Genomic DNA, 19,981 nt, shown 5'->3' with positions numbered 1-19,981 from the left:
GAAGCAACTTCTTAATTTTGTTTAAGTCACTATTTTAAGTTGTAGCTTAGATAACTGTGCAAAATGGAATAGACCAATCAAAACATTGTTGAAATAGAGGATTGTAGTGGTATGTCTGTCTCCATCTGTTTTTACTAGAAGATGACAGAAGAAAGCGTTAAGTCAATAATGGCCTTGTAACAAGTCTTGAGCTGGATTAAACAAGAATCAGCCATTTTCTAGAAACATCTTAGGATAGACCTTAAATCTTATCATTAACCTACCTGAAGAATACAAAAGAAAGACAATGCTATAAGCTAGAAAATACCTTATAAAAATCAGAAAAGAGGATCTTCCTTGAAGATCAAGAAAATGAAGTCAACTGAATTGGGAAGATGTGGGAAAATGACATTCTTCTGGGGAAACTGTCTTAGAGAACTCATGTGCCAAATCTGTGGGTCTTCCCACCAGTCTGTCATGGATGGCAGCATCCAGTTGAATGTGTATTATGTGGCAATGAGTATATAGAGTCACTACGGTGATCTTGCCTCCTGCATCTCTGCTCCAGCCCAATACTAGTCCTGTTCAGTTACATAGTATATATAAAAGATGTATATACTGCTACATAGTTATACAGTATCTTATGTACACTAAGTGGTTTTATCTTGTGCTTTATGAAGGCTTTATAACAATGGTTTTGCTACATCTTCCAGATATAGATGGAAAAGATTAAGATGGAATTGTTTCTGCAATTTGATTTCCCAGCATATTCTTTCTTAACTGAAATCTAATGAATATTACACTTTTTTGTTCTCAAAGTAAATCTTACCTGCTTTCCATCAGCTCTTGGTTAATGCTTCAATGTTAAATAACTCCATGAACAGGTATTGTGGAACTTAAAAATTATCATAGACAATCATGAACTTTTACCTAGTTAAGACAGCTCAAACAAGTTATTCCTCCTACCAGTTGCTCGACTTTCCTTTAATACAGAGACTTGGAATTGAATTATATATTTTTAAAACTGTGTTGTGTCTTCGAGATCACCTCTTACAGTCCTCTTTTATATAAGAACACTGAATACAAGATGTAAGTAAGGCATGCATCCCTAACTCATGGGGCTAATATCAGTTCCTGGAAGAGCAAGAAATCTTACATGGTTTGTGGCCCCCTTAGAGCTCAGTCCTGGCAGGGCACGGTGGTACAAACCTGTAATCCCAGCGTCTCGTGAGGCTGAGGCAGAAGGATCTCAAGTTCAAAGCCAACCACAGCAAAAACAACTCAGACCCTGTCTCTAAATATAATACAAAATAGGACTGGGGATGTGGCTCAGTGGGCGAGTGCCTCTGAGTTTAAACCCTGGTACCAAAAAAATAAAAATAAAATAAAATGAAAACTCAATCCTACATATAAAATCTTATTTCATAGTTTTAAAGTTTCTCATAAGGAGAGTAATAGTGAAAAAACAGTTGAGAAGCACTGATATAAGGTGACTTGAGCCTAGGCAAGCTGATCATTGATAGGTCTCCAATGGTCACTCAGCTCTTCTGGCCCCATAGCCAGCATTCTTTCTCTCTGCTGTCCTTCAGCTTCCTTCCCTTGCTTCTCTGTTCTTAATATCAAACCTGTCCTATCAGGATTGAATTCTACTGTTTTTGTTTTTTTTTAACTATAGCATATTTTTAAAAAATGGAAGAGAAAGTATCAAAATGTAAGATTAGTTATCTTTCATGAAACTTTTGAATATGTGTATGTATTGGGTAGCATTTACTGAGAGTTGTTTTTTTTAAAGTTTGAAAAAAGCTGAAGTAGATGATCCTGAAGCACCTTGGATTTTTAATCTCTGATTTTATGTTCAAATGTCAGCGTCCTGCGTAAACCAGTTAGGTGACTCATTCAAGGACTTTGTAGTACAAGAGGAAAACGGCCAGAACTCTAACTCCTGATTTCTAGATTAGTTTTCTTTCCACAAAGAAAGTCTTACTAAATCACTTTGTTAGTGGCTTAAGTTTTAATTTAGATTGTATTGGGGTTGGTTTCAAGTTTTTAAAAATTTAGATTATTTTGAAAGAACAGTGACTGATATTGTGTTTTCTGATTAATTTTTATTCTATTTGGGTTGGTTTTATAGGAAATGGATTTGGAAGCAAAGAACCATGAAGTATGGAACAACCACAGGTACTGATGGACTTTGTTGGTTTTGCTTCAGACTGTGAACTAAGAAAGAGGCGTGTTTAGTTTGGGTGTGGTGGTGCACACCTGTAATCTCAGTGAGTTGGGGTGCTGAGGCAGGAGAACCGAGTTCAAAGCCAGCCTCAGCAACTTAGAATCTAAGCAATTTCATAAGACTCTTGTCTCAAAATTTAAAAAAAAGGATTAGGGATGTAGCTCAGTGGTAAGCATCCCTGGGTTTAATCCCCTATACCAAATCAAAAACCAAAAACTAAAAAAGAGATATGTTTAACCTTTAATTTATGAATAATAGAATTAGTTCTCATAAACCTTTAAAGTTGGGGATTTTCATGATTATTTTCTTACCAATTTTTAAGTCAGGTTTTCACTTCTTTTATATCATATGCCTCTTGCTGTTGAGTCTAAAGTACAGTGGGTAATAATGGAGAACATTTTATATTTATGTTGTTATTTCTGTCTGTTTGACCCTTGTAATAGGTTGAATTGGAAAGGCCTAACTATGGTGGTTGGTACTTTTCAAACTGTTCTTTTTAAGTAGCAGAATCTTTTTTTTTTTTTTCAAATAGAATTTTATGTGGAATTTCCAGTTATAAAACTGATGAATGTATAATAAAATTATAAATAGAATAAATATTACAATAAAAATATAATACAATTATGACTTTTATCCACCCTGTTTCCAAATACACACATAAATACTGGATCCCAGCAGCCCTTGTGATTTCAGATAACTCTTGAGTTCTATGGATCCCCACAGGAAAACACTATTTTAAATTATATGAAGCTTTATTTTTTTGAGAATGGCTTTATTACAAGCTATCAATATTTACTTCAAATGATGATAGAAGTGCCTTTTATATGTTAATGTAATAGCATGCCATTATGTGACTGATGTCAGGCAACTGATGCAATAATCATTTATATTTCAAGAGAACTATACAACCTGTGCACCTAGGAATAGAGGCAAGGGAACAGAGTAACTCAGAGCCCATGTTCTGGAGTCAGGCAGACCTGAATTCACCACTTATTTTAACTTTATAATTTCAAGAGAGTAGTTTCTGTTTAAACCTTAATTTCATCTTTAAAACTGAGATAATGACAACAGTGTGAATATTTGATCTTCCTTATCCAGAAGTTTAACCTCTATGGGTTCTGCATTCATGGAATCAAAAAACAGCTTATAGAAAGTATTCAGAAAAAATAATTATACCTGTACTAAACAGGTACAGACTTTTCCTACATAATATAGTGTAACAACCATTTACTTAGCATTTATGTTGTATTAAATAATCTAGAGATGGTTTAAAGAATACTGGAAGATGTGTGTTGTATGCAAATACTATACCATTGTACAGAAGGGACATGAGCATCCAGGGTGTGTTGTATCCACATGGGTTCCTAGAAACTATCCTCTGAGAATGTCCAGAGACACTCAGGTTGAATCTTTAGCATAAGACCTCAGGCATAAAAAGTACTTATTAGATATTTGTTATTATTAACTAAGATGATCTTAAGGTATTATGATTTTATCTTTGGCATAACAAAGCATGTTTTAATTTTAAGTTTAAAAAGCTAAGTAATTTAAGAATTTACATCAATAGGAATATCTTGAATTTCAGTGGAAAGAAATGCACTACTATTTGTTAAAATGATAATATTAGGTGTTGTTATGCTGATTTTACCAGAACAAGTCTTTATCAGCTGGTTATGAACATTCTCATTCTCCTTTCTTACTTCTCAGTAACATTTGTGTATGATCTTTATGGTATTTTAAACAGGAAGAAACATTACCAAGGTCCTCATTGCAAACAGAGGAGAAATTGCCTGCAGGGTGATGCGAACAGCCAAAAAAATGGGTGTGCAGTCCGTGGCTGTTTACAGCGAAGCTGACAGGAATTCCATGCACGTAGATATGGTATGTTGTTAAAATCTGGAAACCAGGTTTTGTAAGTGATCACATTTGTTTTGTTGTGTTAGTTTCAGTTCTTTATGATGACAGTTGATATTTGCTAGGTTTAACAGGGTTTAAGTAGCTAATAATTAATAATCACCAATAATTCTAATTAAAAAAGACCCAACTACCCTGAAGTTTGGGTTGTCAGTTATTACTAGCTATCATGCGCCAGGCAGAACCCCAGTCATGGATGAATTCAGCTATTGGCCTCATTTTGCCTGCAGCAAGACTCTAAGCACCCACAAAAATTCATGGGGACCAACTTCTCCTGGGCTTTCATCACTTGTTTACCACCCACTTGTTCACAGCAGATGATTTTGATTTCACAGAGAAAATAGAATTGAACTTCCACCCATAGAATCTGCGGTCTCAACCACGTCTGCATCCATCCTATTCCCATCCAGTGCTGGTCATCTGCCTGGACGCTAGAATCCTTCTTTTCTTGTCTTTTTCAGACTCTTCTCAAGCTGGGGATATAACTCAATGGTAGAGCATATGCTTAGCATGCAAAAGGCCTGGGCACCATCTCCAGCACCACAAAAGAAAAAAAAGAAAAGAAAGAATTTTCCCAAAAAATAACTAAAAGCATAAATGTCTCATCATAAAAAATGATATGTAAACCAAATGATGGGTATGTTAATTAGCTTTATTTGATTATTTCACATTATGTAGATATATCAAAAATCATATTGCATCCCATATATACACAATTATGATTTGTCAATTTAAAATATTAATAAAAAGAAATTAAGAGCTGGGGTTGTAGCTCAGTGGTAGAATGCTCACCTAGTACACCTAAGGCCCTGGGTTCAATCCTAAGCACCACATAAAAATAAAAGAAAAGAGTTGTGTCCACCTACAACTAAAAAAAAAAAAAAAAAAAAGCAAAAAAACAAATCGATACCTTCCAACCTCAAAAAACATTTTCAGAGCTGTCTTTGGTCATTCTCCACTAGATCCTTCCTACAAGCATTTAAACACTGTAGTTTCTTCATCTTCATGACTCTTGGCAATCCCCCATTACCCTCTCCCCACTTACCACTCTCTCTCTTCTCTAGTTTATTGCCAACTGAATAGTCGTTTGCCCTACTCTTTTCTCTTCCTTGCCGGCCATTCCTTCTCAACCTATTCCTGCTCAGCCTATGTCTTCAATCCTCTATTGACACTCTCCCTATCAAGGTCACTAAAATATCCATGTCCGAAAATCTGGTGGAATCTTTTCAGGTCTAATATGACTTGACCTCTCAACCTTATTTAACATCATAGTAAACTACTCCTTTCTTTTAGAAATAAATTCTTCTCCTGGCTTTCATGATCTCTGACCCTTCTGTCCTCTCTCATTGTCCTTTTTCTGGGATTTGATCCTTGACTTCCTTCTTCTCTCACTCTGTGCTCCCACTCTAGGTCATTTCACATACTCTTTCTAACTTTGTGGAGAACTCCCAGGTTTGTTTCTAGTCCAGACTTCCTTTTGAGCACAATACATAAACACCCAGCTACTCACTCCATAGCTCCACTTTGATGTGCCACCAAATTAGTATGCCTGACAATGAACTCTGACCTTTTATCTGTACCGAACCTGTTTTTCTTGCTGTCTTCCCTTCTGAGAGGATGACAACATCTTTGCTTATAAAAGTAGTAACACCATGGGCTGGGGAGATAACTCAGTTGGTAGAGTGCCTGCCTCGCATGCACAAGGCCCTGGGTTCAATCCCCAGCACCACAAAAAAAAAAAAAAAAAAAAAATAGTAATACCAGAGATTTGAACATCTCTTTTTTCTCCCTACTCTATATACCCCACCTTCACCCCTCCCCCAAATCACCAAGTGCTGTTGTGAATTCTACCTCCCAAGCATTTTTTCCCACTTCTTCCTGCCCTCTCCTACCTGCCCTCTCCTACCTTAAGTCAAATCCCTGTCATCTCTTGCCTGGTCAAATGCTGTAGCCCCTTAATTAGTACCCCCGCTTCTACTCTTGACACCCTTCTACAATCTGTTTTCTACATTTCAGCTAGTCTAAGAGTTTAAAATAAAAATTTGGTCATATTACTCCTCTGCTTTGAATGCTTTAAGTGGTGTGACCTGCCAGGTTAGGAATAACTTAAAAGGTATCTAATACTCAGTGTTGAAGGGAGTTAAAATGGTAAAACCATTTCAAAGGCTATTGAACCAGGAGCTAGAACCAGGTGCATATCTGTCAACACAAACATTCCTCTAGGTTTGTGTCCCAGAGAAACATTCACATATATCTTCAGAAGAGGTTTGTACAAGAATGTTTCCTTCAGCCTTACCCATATCCAACTTTTTTTTTTGCCAGTACAATCTAAATGCACGTGAAGAAGTTCATGATTAAAGGAACTGTAATGCCTCCATACTGTGAACCATATGTGCAACTGTTACACAAAGCAGAGTAGATGTGTGTACTAACAGTGAAGCAGCTCCAAAACATGCTGTTGGCAAGAAATGCAATTGCAGAAGATAACTATATAGTATAATTACAGCTGTGCAAAAACAAATACTAAAACTGTGTGTTTATATAAATATGAATGAATAAGTAGGAATATGTATATAGAAAAATATGACTCAAACTGGTCATAGTGGAAGTTAGATCCGGAAGGAGATTGCAGCCGAGGGAGGGTAGGTAGCCAAAGACTACGTTGCCTTTGTATTACTGTTCACATTCTTTAGAATGGGAATGAATTTGCATTTTGTGAAACAAAAAGCTTAATTTTTTTTCCCCACGTCTTGTTATGTGTTTCTGTAGAAGGAAATCCAAAACTTTTTAACCTCCCCCAAGGCCCTGTGAAATCTGTGCCCTACAATGTTGTCTACTCTCATCTCTGGTCCCTTGATCCTCCATTCACTATTCCAGTCACACAGGCTTATACTGGTCGCTCAAAGGGTCAAACTTCCTCCCACCTCAGGACTTTCATGTATGGACCTTTAGGAAGATTTGCCCCATCTCCATTCTTGTTCCCAACACCATGATCTCCATCCATGTGCCAGGCCAAGTCCTCATCATCCTTGAGGAACTTTCCCTAACCTTCCCTTCTCACTTGTCCTGACCACTTTCAGACCAGATCTGGTTCTCTTCCTACCTCTGTTATGTACTTGGTTTTTCCTCAGGGCCTTCTTTCCCCCCTACATTTTTATTGGTGCATTATAGTTGTACATAATGATGGGGTTTGTTATTACATATTCACACAATATAACAATATAATTTGGCCTTGGGGCCTTTACCACAGTTGTCATTAGGTGTATGAATGCTTAATGACTGTCCTTCCCTCTAGACAGGGGCATGGTCTTGTTTACTGCTGTTCAGGCTGCTCCCACATCAAAGCATGGCACATATTCATTCATTCAAAAAGTTTACTAAATGAATATTTTTTCTCTTGTCTGCTGCAAAGGATGCTATTATTATGTGAAAGTTTTAAGGGACAGTATAAAACAATTGACAAATGTATGGAATGAGTGTTATCATAATCCAGCCATTATATAAACTTCAGAAAACTTTTACTCTTCTGCTGTATATATCAGTTGTATATTTTGTTTCTTATCAAATTGTAACTTTTTGGCATTGCATACATGTAAGATTATTATTGTTGCTAATGATACCCGATATATGACTGTTGCTTTCTATCCTAAGACTTTAATTTCATTTTAGTGTGTGGTTTATGTGTAAAAAACAAGTTTTAGCACCCTTTTCATGCAAAAGATTATAAGACTGGCTTACTTTTATAATATAAGCATGAACTGGTATTTTAGTCAGCTTTTTCACTGCTGTGACTAAAAGGATCTGACCAGCACAATTAGAGAGAAGGAAAAGTTTATTTGGGGGCTCATGGTTTCGTAGGTCTTAGTCCATAGAAAGCCAGCTCCATTCCTCAGGGCTCAAGGTTGTGACTGAACATCATGGCAGAAGAGTATGGCAGAGGGAAGCAGCTCACATCATCAGAAAGAAGAGAGAGAATCTCCACTCCGGAGATACAAAATTTATACCCCATAGACACGCCCCAATTTCCACCTCCTCCAGCTACACCCTACCACTTCAGTTACCACTCAGTTAATTCCTATCAGGGGATTAAATCACTGATTGGGTTAAAACTCTTACAACCCAATCATTTCTCCTCTGAATCTTTCTTCTTGCATGTCTCACACGTGATATTTTGGGGGACACCTCACAACAAAACCATAATAGCTGGTACTTCTGTTTCTCAATCCTTACATTGTCTGGCCATAAGGAGGTAGCATTTTTTTTTTTTTTTTAATAATCATAAAATAACTCTGAGGCACAGTTGGGAATGTGGTTCAGTGGTAGAACGCTTGCCTATCATGTATGAGGCACTGGGTTCAATTCTCAGCACCACATAAAAATGAACAAATAAAGGTATTGTATCCGTCTACAACTAAAAATTTTAATAACTCTGAAGCAGTTCTAAGAAGCGTTTGAGTGTGTACTAGCCATGCCATCTTTTAAGCAGGTACTATTTCTTGAACAGGCAGATGAAGCATATTTCATTGGACCAGCTCCCTGCCAGGAGAGCTACCTCTCTATGGAGAAAATTATTCAAGTAGCCAAGATCTCTGCTGCACAGGTAAGACTTCTGAAGAGATTTACAAGAAGAGTAAGTTTTCTATAATTTGTGCAAAATTATATTTGTCAAAATTATTTTCTATTTTTAATATGGTTTTGGGGTTGTCATTGTAAACTAAGCACATCCCTTTTCATTCCTCTTCTTCACTGAATCCCGTGTACTTTAGATCTTTTCAGAAGTAAGTAGATGGAGGGTCTAAACTGTAAATTAAATTTGAGAGAGATTTCAGTTCTTCTATCTTCAAAACTAGGTGCTAGGAACATCAGACCCTTTGGGAAAATAGATGGTGCTCTAAATTACAAAGTAAAATATAATGGAAAGAGAAATGTTTTCCCCCTTGACTTCTAGGTTTCATTGTAGGGACTCAAGATCTATTTTCCAGTATCCCAGGCTCAGAATTTGAATATTATTACTTCATTCTTCAAAATGAAATAGGAACCAACTTGTATTGAATCTTTCTTTGAAATGGTTCCAGAAACAGTTCTTCTTGATTATATAGCCACATCTTTTGATCTCTTATCTGGACTAATGAGTCTCAGCTGATTTCCCTACTTTTAAATCTCTTACCAATTCAATCAGTTCTCCATACTTCTGGATGAACATTTCTTAAACAGGTTTCCTTAATATCTCCTGCCTCTCCCCCTACCCCATTAAAAAAAAAAAAAAACCTCAGCCCTTTCTTATCTTAGCTTTCAGTTTTTAAATCTTTGGTGGTTACAAAATAAAGTTCAAACCCTGTAGCATAAAGACCTGGGTTCAATCCCCAGCACTGCAGATAACTACAAAAACCCTAAAGAAACAACTTGTGTTTCATCTCCCGTTCTGCTTCTTTGCACACTCTGCTATTTCATCTGTGCATTCACTGATTTGGGTTCCACCTGCCTCAAGTGTCTCTTCCCCCTTCCCTTTCATTCAGGCATTTATTCTTTCAGTCAGCACTGATTGGTCTCCTGTTTTGTGCCAGTTTCTAAGCATGGATGCAGCTCTAAATAAGATGAAGAGAGTTGCATCCCTACAAAGATATGCTGTATGTGGGTGAGACAGATAATAAACATTTAAACAAATAAAGAATAGAACAAGCAGAGTACTACTGGGTGAGAAGAAAGTAAAGCAGAATAAGCAGACAAAGACTGGGTGGGAGGTATTTTTAAATAGGATGGTCAGGAGCTAACAATGGAATAAAGACCTAAACAAACCAGGAATGGTGACCTGAGTTGCCTGTAATCCCAGCGACTCAAAGGCTGAGGCAGCAGGATGGCAACATCGAGGCCAGCTCAGCAACTTAGCAAGGCCCTCAGAAACGCAGTGAAGTCCTGCTTCAGAATAAAAGATAAAAAGGGCTGGGGATGTGAATCAGTGGGTAAACGTCCCTGGATTCAGTCCCCAGTACTGCAAAATAATAACAATTATTTCATTTAGGCTGATCAGCCTCCTTATTTATCCTTTAAGAAACCTTAAGAGTTGGGCTGCAGTTGTGGCTTAGTGGTCGACCACCTTCCTAGCATGTGTGAAGCACTGGATTCAATTCTCAGCACTGCATGTAAATAAAATAAGGGCTTCACTGACAACTAAACAATTTTGGAAAAAAAAAAAAAAAAGAAATCTTAGAGTCGAAAATCCACTCCCTTTTTAACAACCATTCTCTGCTACCAGTTTTTAGTTTAAGTACCAATCCTCTAGCAAATATATGACATGCAAAATTCCAGAGAATTTATCAACTCTGTATCTCTTTGGGTTAGTATAGTGTTAGGTACTATAACACAAATAATGAGAAGGTAATAGATACTATTTTGAAAAGAATAAAGTATTTTTTAAAATATCAATTTCACTTGAGTATTCAAGATTTAAGATAACTTGCAAAAAATTACAGATAGTGATGAAAATAAATGACAAAAGGATGAAAAACTAGTAATATGGAGAAAGAAGATTGAAATTAAATCAGAAAACTTAGATCTAGGGGCTGGGGTTGTGGTTTAGTGGTAGAGTGCTCACCTAGCATGCATTAGGCACTGGGTTTGATCCTCAGCACCACATAAAAATAAATAAATAAAAAATAAAGCTGTTGTGTCCATCTACAATTGAAAAAAAAAAAAACCTTAGATCTAGTAAGGATACTTTACTTCCTGGCAACCCTGATCAGAAAGGAAGTTTAGTGGGTTTAACAATTTATAGGGCTTCCCCCTAAAAAGGGTATGTGTCAATTAGAAGAGGAAATCTTGCCCTAACTCTGATTTTGAAAAAGAAACTTGAGGGTCATTGTAACAACATTGAATAATGCATGTATACTAATTTAAGCAGAGTTTGTCAAAATTGTACAGTTGTTCTTAATGTGACCATTTTGATGTAGGCACTTTTATAGGAACTAGGGTAAAATTTACAAGTGAACTAAATGTCTGCTGATGTAAAATGATATAGCCCTATTCAGAGACACTAGAAGTTGGCAGAGATTTAAGGGTAGGTATGTTAGTCATCTTTCCATTACTATATAACAAATATCCAAGATAATCAACTTATAAAGGAAAAAGGTTTGTTATGGCTCACAGTTTTAAAAATTCTAGTCCATGATTGGTTGGCCTTGTTGCCCTGGGCAAAATAACACATCATGCTGGGAGTATGCGGTGAAGCCAAACTGCTCACCTCATGACTGGGGAACAAAAGAGAAAAAGGAAAAGACTAGGGACCACAATCCCCTTTGAGGGCACGCATTCCCAGTGACCTAAAGACCTCTCCTTAGGCCCCACCTCTTTCAGTTCTACTACCTTCCATAGGTTGGGGACTATATCTTTAACACATGGACTTTTGGGAAAACTTATCTCAACCATAGCAACAGGAGATCCCATTGTTCTGCCTTTATTAATAAAGTCATAAACTTCTCAAGGCTGTTTTGGGTTTGCAGTTGTACTCTATTTTCACAAGGAGATAGCTGTTTCTCTCTGAGATTTATCTAGTTCATCAGAGTCCATCAAATTAATTATCTGCTAAAAAAAAAAAGGAAGCTAGCAATGAATACTTCAGAAATGAGATTATGAAAACAAATAACTTTCATAACAGCATCAATAAGGATCAAATATGAAAAGTTAACACAAACAGTTCAAGACCTATGTACTAAAAATTCTAAATCTCTAATAAAATGTTGCTGAAAGAAGTTTTAAATGAATAGATATATCACCAAAGGACTCACTATTGGTAAGAAGGTAATTCTTTCCAAATTAATCTGCATATTTCTTTTTTATTTTTGTTTTTGGTATCCTTTTGACACTAAGCAAGCACCTCACCACTGAGCTACATCCCCAGCCTTCTTTAAAATTTTATTTTGAGACAGGGTCTTCTTGCTAAGTTGCCCAGGCTGGCCTCTAACTTACAGTTCAACTGCCTCAGGGATTATATGCATACACCACTGCACCTGGCTTAATGCATTCATTATCAAAATCCTACTAAGATTTTTTTTGTAGAAATTGGTAAGCCAATCCTAAGATAGCCTAGTTGTACTGGCTAAAACAATTTAGCTATACTAGCTAAAACAATTTTGAAAAGACTAACAAATTTGTAGAGTTTTGACAGTTTCAAAAACACTAAAAAACTATAGCAACCAAGACAGAGTGGTATTAGTCTAAGGATAAATATATAGGTCAGTGGAGCAGAATAAACAGTCCAAAATTAAACACACACACACATACATACTATATATTATACAAATTAATATGGAAAGAATTGCCATCTTACCAATATTGAGTCTTCCAATGATATATCTATTCATTTAGAAACTTCATATATATATGAATATCTGTCTGCAAAAAAGGTGAAGCTAAAAGTCTAGATCTTAGAGCCTTGTCTTATACCTTACACAAAAAATTTAATTTGAAATATTTTGTAGACCTAAATACCAGAGTTAAAACTAAAAAATTTCTAGCTAGGAGAAAATTGTTGAGGCTTTGGGTTAGGCAAAGATTTATTTCTTAGGCTACTAAGAGCAAGATCCATAAAAGAAAAAAGTGATAAAATGGTCATCTTCAAAATTTAAAATTTTGGGACTGGGGTTGTTGCTCAGTGGTGGAGCACTTGTCTGGTATACATGAGGCTGTAGGGTAGATCCCAAGCACCACTGAAAGATATGTCCTTTAAAACATATAAAACTTTTGTTCTTCAAAGAAAACCATGTAAGAACTTAAAGACAAGGTTCTGACTGGAAGAAACATGTTCAAAACATTTATTCAATAAAAGACTTGTATTCAGAATATATAAAGAGCAATTATAACTCAATGATGGAGCAACCCAGGTTTTTTTAATGAGAAAAGTATTTGAATCAATACTTAAGTAAATAAGATGCACAGGACTGGGGAGATAGCTCAGCTGGTAAAGTGCTTGCCTTACAAGCACAGGGCCCTGGGTTTGATCCCCAGCACTGCAATAAATAAATAAATAAATAAATAAATAAATAAATAATAATAAGATGCACAAATGTCCCACAAACCCATTAAAATATGCTTAAAATATTAGCTATTTAGGGAAATACAAATTCAGTGACCATGAGATATCACTTCATACGCATTAGGATGCTGTAATCAATCTAAAGGACAGATAATAAAAAGTGTTAGGATGTAGAGAAATTGGAACTCTCATACGTTACCTGTGAAAATGTAAACTGACACAGGCACTTTGTTTTTTTAATTTTTTTATTTTTTTATTTTTACAGACTGCATGGGTACAACTTTTCATTTCTATGGGTGTACACAATGTAAATTCACACCATTCATGTAATAATACATATACATAGGGTAATACTGTCTGTCTCATTCTACTATCTTTCCTTCCCCCACCCCCTCCCACTCCATTTTCTTCTGCACCATCCAAAGTTCCTTCATTCTTCTCTTCACCCACCCAGCCACCCCACTTCGTTATGTATTGTCATCCACTTATCAGAAAACATTTGGCCTTTTTGGGCTTGGCCTATTTCACTTAGCATGATATTTTCCAACTTCATCAATTTACCAGCAAAAGTCATAACTTTATTCTTCTTTATGACTGAGTAGTATTCCATTATGTATATGTACCACAGTTTCTTTATCCATTCATCAATTGAAGGGTATCTTGGTTGGTTCCACAATCTAGCTATTGTGAATTGAGCTGCTATGAACATTGATGTGGCTGCATCACTGTGATATGTTGATTTTAGGTCCTTTGAGTATAAACCGAGGAGTGGGATAGCTGGGTCAAATGGTGGGTCCATTCCAAGTTTTCTGAGGAATCTCCATACCGCTTTCCAGAGTGGCTGCACCAATTTGCAACTCCACCAGCAATGTATGAGTGTGGCACAGGCACTTTGGAAAACAATTTTGCTGTTACCCCAAAACTTATTAAAGAGTTAACATGAAATAGTAACTCCACTTCTTAGGTATATATCCAAAAGAAATGAAAACATAGCCAGGTGTAGTGGCGCACACCTATATTCCTAGCAGCTTGGGAAATAGGAGGATCCAAAGTTTAAAGCCAGCCTCAGCAAAAAGCAAGGCACTAAGCAATTCAGTAAGACCCTGTATCTAAATATAATACAAAATAGGGCTGGAGATGTGACTCAGTGGTCGAGTGCCCCTGAGTTCAATCCCCATCCCCCTACCAAAAAAAAAAAAAAAAAAAAAGAAGAAGAAATGAAAACATACAGGCATACAAAAACTTCAACATGAATGTTCATAGCAGCATTACTCACAATAGCCAAAATGTGCAAACGAACCAAATATGCAGCAATTGAAGAATGGATAAATATAATGTGGCATTTCCATACTATAAAATGTTATCTGATAATAAAAAAAGGAAGGGAGTACTGATACATGCTAAAAAATGAATGAAACTTGGTAACATTATATTCAATGAATGAAGTCAGTCACAAAAGACTATATGTTTTGTGTGATTCCATTTATATGAAATGTCCATGATTATGCAAATTTATAGAGAAAGGAAGATCAGTGGTAGCCTAGGACTAAGAGGAAAAGCTGCTGAAAGGCATGGGATTTCTTTCTGAGGTGGTAAAAATTTGCCTAACTTGATTTTACTCAGTATCTTAGATTACAGGGTTGATTGCACAACTCTGTGCATATACTAAAAATCATTGGATCAGATGAGTTTTATGGTGCATGAGCTATATCTCCATAATGATGTTTTAAAAGTGCAGTAGCAGCACATATCCACTAGAATGCCTTAAGTCAGAAAGACTGACAATATAATGTGTCGACCTGGATGTGGAGAAACTTACAGTCATCATATATTGCTAGTGAATGCAAAAGAGTACCACTGCTTTAGAAATCAATTTGACTGTTTTCTTTAAAACTTAAATATATAATTATTGTAGATAGGCCAACAATTGCACTCATGGATATTTACACAAGAGAAATGAAAAAAATATGTTTACAAAGACATATAGGTATATGCAACATTATAATAACCCCAAAGTGGAAAAATATCCAAATAAATAATGTGATATATTCATGCAATAGAATCTATACTATAAAAAAGAAATGAGCTCTTGACACATACAAGAACATGAAGTTATGCTTCATTAAAGAATCCAGACATGGCTGTGTGCAGTGGTGCACTCCTGTAATCCCAGCACCCTGCTCAGGAGGCTGAGGCAGGAGATTTTGAGTTCAAAGCCAGCCTCAGCCACTTGATGAGTTGTTAAGCAACTTAATGAGACCCTGTCTCTAAAAAAATATTAAAAAGGGCTGGGGATGTAGCTCAGTGATTGAGTGCCCCTGAGTTCAATCCCTGGTACAAAGAAAAAAGAATCCAGACACATGTACAATTGTCTTTATTACATATAAAAAATTTTTACATATAAAAAATTTTCATATAAAACTACAGAGACAGGGCTGGGGATATAACTTAGTTGGTAGAGTGCTTACCTTGTATGCACAAGGCCCTGGGTTCAGTCCCCAGCACCACCAAAAAAAAAAAAAAAAAACTATAGAGACAGAAGACAGATGAGTGGTTGCTTGGGTCCTGAGAACAGGGATTGACTGCATTTGGGCATGTGGAAGTGTTTTCAAATGATGCAAATATTCTAAAACTGGATTATAGTGATAGTTACACATTTGTATAAGTTTACCAAATCTATCAACCTATAAGTAGGTGAGTATTATGTATTAGAAGTCAAAAACCAAAACCACCAAGGAAGACTAGGAGATAGACCTGTTTTACTTTGCCTGTCATAAATGTTTGACCATCTCATATCAAACACTAAAACTGAACTTTGAAACTCTAAACTGAGTGCAAAATGTTACCATCCAGGATTATCTATAACCAGATTTTGTTGTTTGCTGCCAGTAGGATGTGGATTATTCTATTTGTATGAATTTCCCAGACAACTGGAGCTTACCCCTTTAATTTGAAATGTTTTTTGAACTTAACTATTTTGAAATAGGGTTGTCTAAGATTTTTTTCTTTTTGCATTCTCTTTACTATAATTATAATACATCCTTATTATTTTATTTTATTATTTTTTAAATAACTTTTTAAAAATATTATTTTAGATGTTGCTAGACCTTTATTTTATTCATTTATTTATATATGGTGCTGAGAATCGAACCCAGTGCCTCACACATGCTAGGCAAGCGCTCTTCCACTAAGCCACAATCACAGCCCCTATCCTTATTATTTTAGAAAAACAAATATGCCCGGGTCACTGATGTTGGAGAGAGAGAGAGTTGCTTCATCCCTTACTAAATCACCCACACCTCTTCCTTTAGGCTGACTTTTGTTTCCTGTTTGCTGTCAGCATGTTTACTCTTAGTAATCTTACTGCTCTCGGTTACTGATTTTCCTTTCTATGGGCTAGAAAGCCAGACAAGTAAATCTAACAAACTTCATAAAGTAGAATTGACTAGACTAAAGTCTGAGGGCTTCTTCTTTCACTAAAGTACATAAAAACTCTACTACCTGACTTTTTGCTTGTTTCTTAGCTTGTTTCTGGAAAAATAACATTGGCAGATAGTAACCTGAAGATTATGAGGTATTAATGTGCTAGTGCATTCTTTTCAGCTTTGGATATTGTGGTTTCAGTTCTAGGCCAGTTTTCCACAGATACAGAGTAAACAAAACCTTATTACCCTGTGCTTCTTGACATTCTTCTCTAATAGTATTATTCTTTTTACTTTTTCCCCATTATGGGGAATTGAACCCAGGGTCTCTTTACCACTGAACTATATACCCAGTCCTTTTTATTTTTTATTTTGAGACCTTCCAAATTACTGGGGTTACAGGCATGTGCCATCATGCCTGGCCCTAATAGCATTATTTTTTAAAATTAAAATATAGATTTTTCTGTGCCATCTGATCCAGAAATTCCACTTCTAGGTATAAACCTAAGAGAATTTCAAGGAGGGACTTAAACAGATACTTTTATACACCAATGCTTATAGCAGCATTATTTACAATGGCTAAAAGGTTGAAGTAACCCACGTGTCCATCAACAGATGAATGGATAAACAAAATGTGGAAAATACATACAGTGTAATATTATTCAGCCTTAAAAAGAATGAAATTCTGATACATGCTAAAATAGGGATGAACTTTAAAAACATTATGGTAAGTGAAGTATGCCAGACCCAGAGGGACGAATATTACACAATTCCATTTATGCAAGGAACATAGACTAGACAAATTCATAGATAGAAAGTAAAATGGAACTTATCGAAGACTAGCGGAGAGAAGGGTTTGGAAATTATGTTTGGAATGATGAAGACATTCTGGGGATGTAGCTTAGTGATAGTTTCATTGACCTGGTGTGCAGACCCTGTTTTCCCCACCATCGAAAAAAAAAAAAAAAAAGTAGATTCTTCTGGCTTATATAAGACTTCTGAACTATAGTTTGCATGTTCCAGACATCTCTTGGGAAGCAGTTTTGATAGAGACCATAGCGTGCCTCTGGCAATGTATAGAGAAGCCTTCCTGGAGGAATATAGCTTCACCTGCATCTAAGCTTTGCCAGTTGAGAACTAGCTAATAAGTTTGTCATTTTATTTCTCACTTCTAGGCTATCCATCCAGGATATGGTTTTCTTTCTGAAAACGTGGAATTTGCTGAACTTTGTAAGCAAGAAGGAATTATTTTTATAGGTCCTCCTTCCTCTGCAATTAGAGACATGGGCATAAAGAGGTACATATTGATATCTTTTTAAATATAACTAAAGAAAGTTCAATTAAAAGTTTCCTTTACCTGTAATTGGTGTTTTAACTATATCCTTTTGTTGTCATAGTCATAAGTTATTTATCCACAATGTAGGAAAATTACACTGAGTTACAGAAATATTCAAGTAATTGGTGGTTTGTTGTTGTTGTTGTTTGTTTGTTTGTTTGTTTGTTTTTGTAGTGCTGGGGATCAAACCCAGGGCCTTGTGCACGCAAGGCAAGCACTCTACCCACTGTGCTATATCCCCAGCCCTTAGTGTTTCTAATCAGTATATTAATTTGGTTTTTTTTGAACTTTTGTTCAAAAGGTCGGCTAAGCTACACAAAATGAGGAAAGGTAACTAACAGACATTTTAGCATACGTATTAAGATTTGTTTTCTCACACTGTAGTTCTTCCTTTACCTGTAGCATTCTTTTTTAAAAAGAATGCCATTGTAATCTTTGTGGTTCTTATGAAAGATTTATAGAATTGGGGCATCTTGGTGTTCTTACTCTAAAGCACATCCAAGTCCATAATGGCCGCAGCCGGGGTGCCCGTTGTGGAAGGTTATCACGGTGAGGACCAGTCTGACCAGGGCCTGAGAGAACATGCTGGCAGAATCGGTTATCCCGTCATGGTTAAAGCCGTCCGCGGTGGAGGAGGAAAAGTAAGGCCGTGGGTGCTTGCCTTTGCCGGTTCAGGGGAGTCTTCTTTGTTTAATTTATGTCAGAGTCATAGCCCTTCTTTTCCTTTCTCAGGGCATGAGGATCATTAGATCAGAAAAAGAATTTCAGGAGCAGTTAGAGTCAGCGCGGAGGGAAGCTAAGAAGTCTTTTAATGACGACGCCATGCTGATTGAGAAGTTTGTGGACACGCCAAGGTGGGCTGAGCTTTTTTTTTCCTGACTCAGATTTTTTAAATTAAATTATAAAAGTAATACATGCATATTCTATGATATATAAAATTCTAAGAATAAATGAGTCCTTTAAGTTCCTCAGTCCCAACCTCTGATGTAACCACTGAATAGAAACATAGATACATATAAATGCAGAAAAAAATACAAAGAATAGCGAACAATATAATATTATATATTAATATTATATCCTATCCTATACTAATACATCATTGGCCTCTTTCCATATCAATAAAATGTAGTTTACCTCACTCTTTTTATTGGTGGCTTAATGATTCCATATGTACTAGTAATTCATTATGTTTCTTAGTGGTAGAATTGAAGGTTTTTTAATATAAAAAATTTCTTGTAAGGGATTAAGCTATATTTATAGAACTCTGAGCATCTGTTGAGGTGGAGATAGTTACCCAGATTGAACTTTAAATGCTAAGTTAATAATAATGCCAGCAGCTAACATTGAAATTGTATTTACCATGTGCCAGATTTTAAGTATTTTATATATTCTAAATATTTGCTTGTTCTTCTGATTCTAACGGCAGGTACTACTATTCTCAATTTGCAGGTGAAGACAATGGGTAACAAATAGTCATGCTATTTGTCTGAGTTCACCTAGCTGTTAAGTGGTAAAGCTGGAACTTGCTGTGTGAATCTAACATTCATTCTCTAAGTCACTATGCTAAACTGCTTCACTAGGTAGCATTGGAGCAAATGCCATGGGAAATTTTTAAACGTTTTGTTGTTATCTGAAATTCCTGGGTTTTTTTTTTTTTTTTTTTTTTTTTTGCTTTTGGGGATCAGGGATTTGATGCCAGAGATTGAACCAAGGGACTTTAACCACTAAGTCACATATACAACCTTTTATTTTTTATTTATTTATTTTTTTTTTTTTTTTGAGACATGGGCTTACTAAGTTGCTTAAGGCCTTGCTAAGTTGCTGAGGCTAACCTCAAACTTGCAATCTTCCTGCCTCAGTCTCCTGAGTTACTGGGATTATAGGCTGTGTCACTGCACCTGGCTGGAATTGTTTTTATGTCTGTTATTTAAAATAAGATACTTATTTTAAAGTTTCCTATTTCGTAGATTTTTTTGGCAATTTAAAAAAAAAATACATATGACTTGCAAGTGGAGTGAAAAGAATAATTCATTTTGGAGCCATGACCTGAAAGAGATTTACCTTTAAGTTAATGA

At 36.0% G+C, this 19,981-nt stretch overlaps 1 protein-coding gene across 1 annotated transcript in view; it reads left to right on the top strand.

The window, feature by feature from the left end:
• The window catches only part of Mccc1 (methylcrotonyl-CoA carboxylase subunit 1), a 61,698-nt gene that overhangs the window by 1,615 nt on the left and 40,102 nt on the right, over window positions 1-19,981 (top strand). The window contains exons 2-7 of the mRNA XM_047564760.1: window positions 2,111-2,157; window positions 3,951-4,087; window positions 8,625-8,720; window positions 17,746-17,867; window positions 18,400-18,547; window positions 18,639-18,760. Coding sequence (XP_047420716.1) covers window positions 2,111-2,157; window positions 3,951-4,087; window positions 8,625-8,720; window positions 17,746-17,867; window positions 18,400-18,547; window positions 18,639-18,760 — 672 coding nt within the window. The remainder of the gene's footprint in view (window positions 1-2,110; window positions 2,158-3,950; window positions 4,088-8,624; window positions 8,721-17,745; window positions 17,868-18,399; window positions 18,548-18,638; window positions 18,761-19,981) is intronic.

This window comes from Sciurus carolinensis, chromosome 9 (genome assembly GCF_902686445.1).
Source record: "Sciurus carolinensis chromosome 9, mSciCar1.2, whole genome shotgun sequence".
NCBI classification, from domain to species: domain Eukaryota; kingdom Metazoa; phylum Chordata; class Mammalia; order Rodentia; family Sciuridae; genus Sciurus; species Sciurus carolinensis.
Note: the sequence above shows the minus strand (reverse complement) of the source record. Positions and strands in the feature narration are given on the sequence as shown.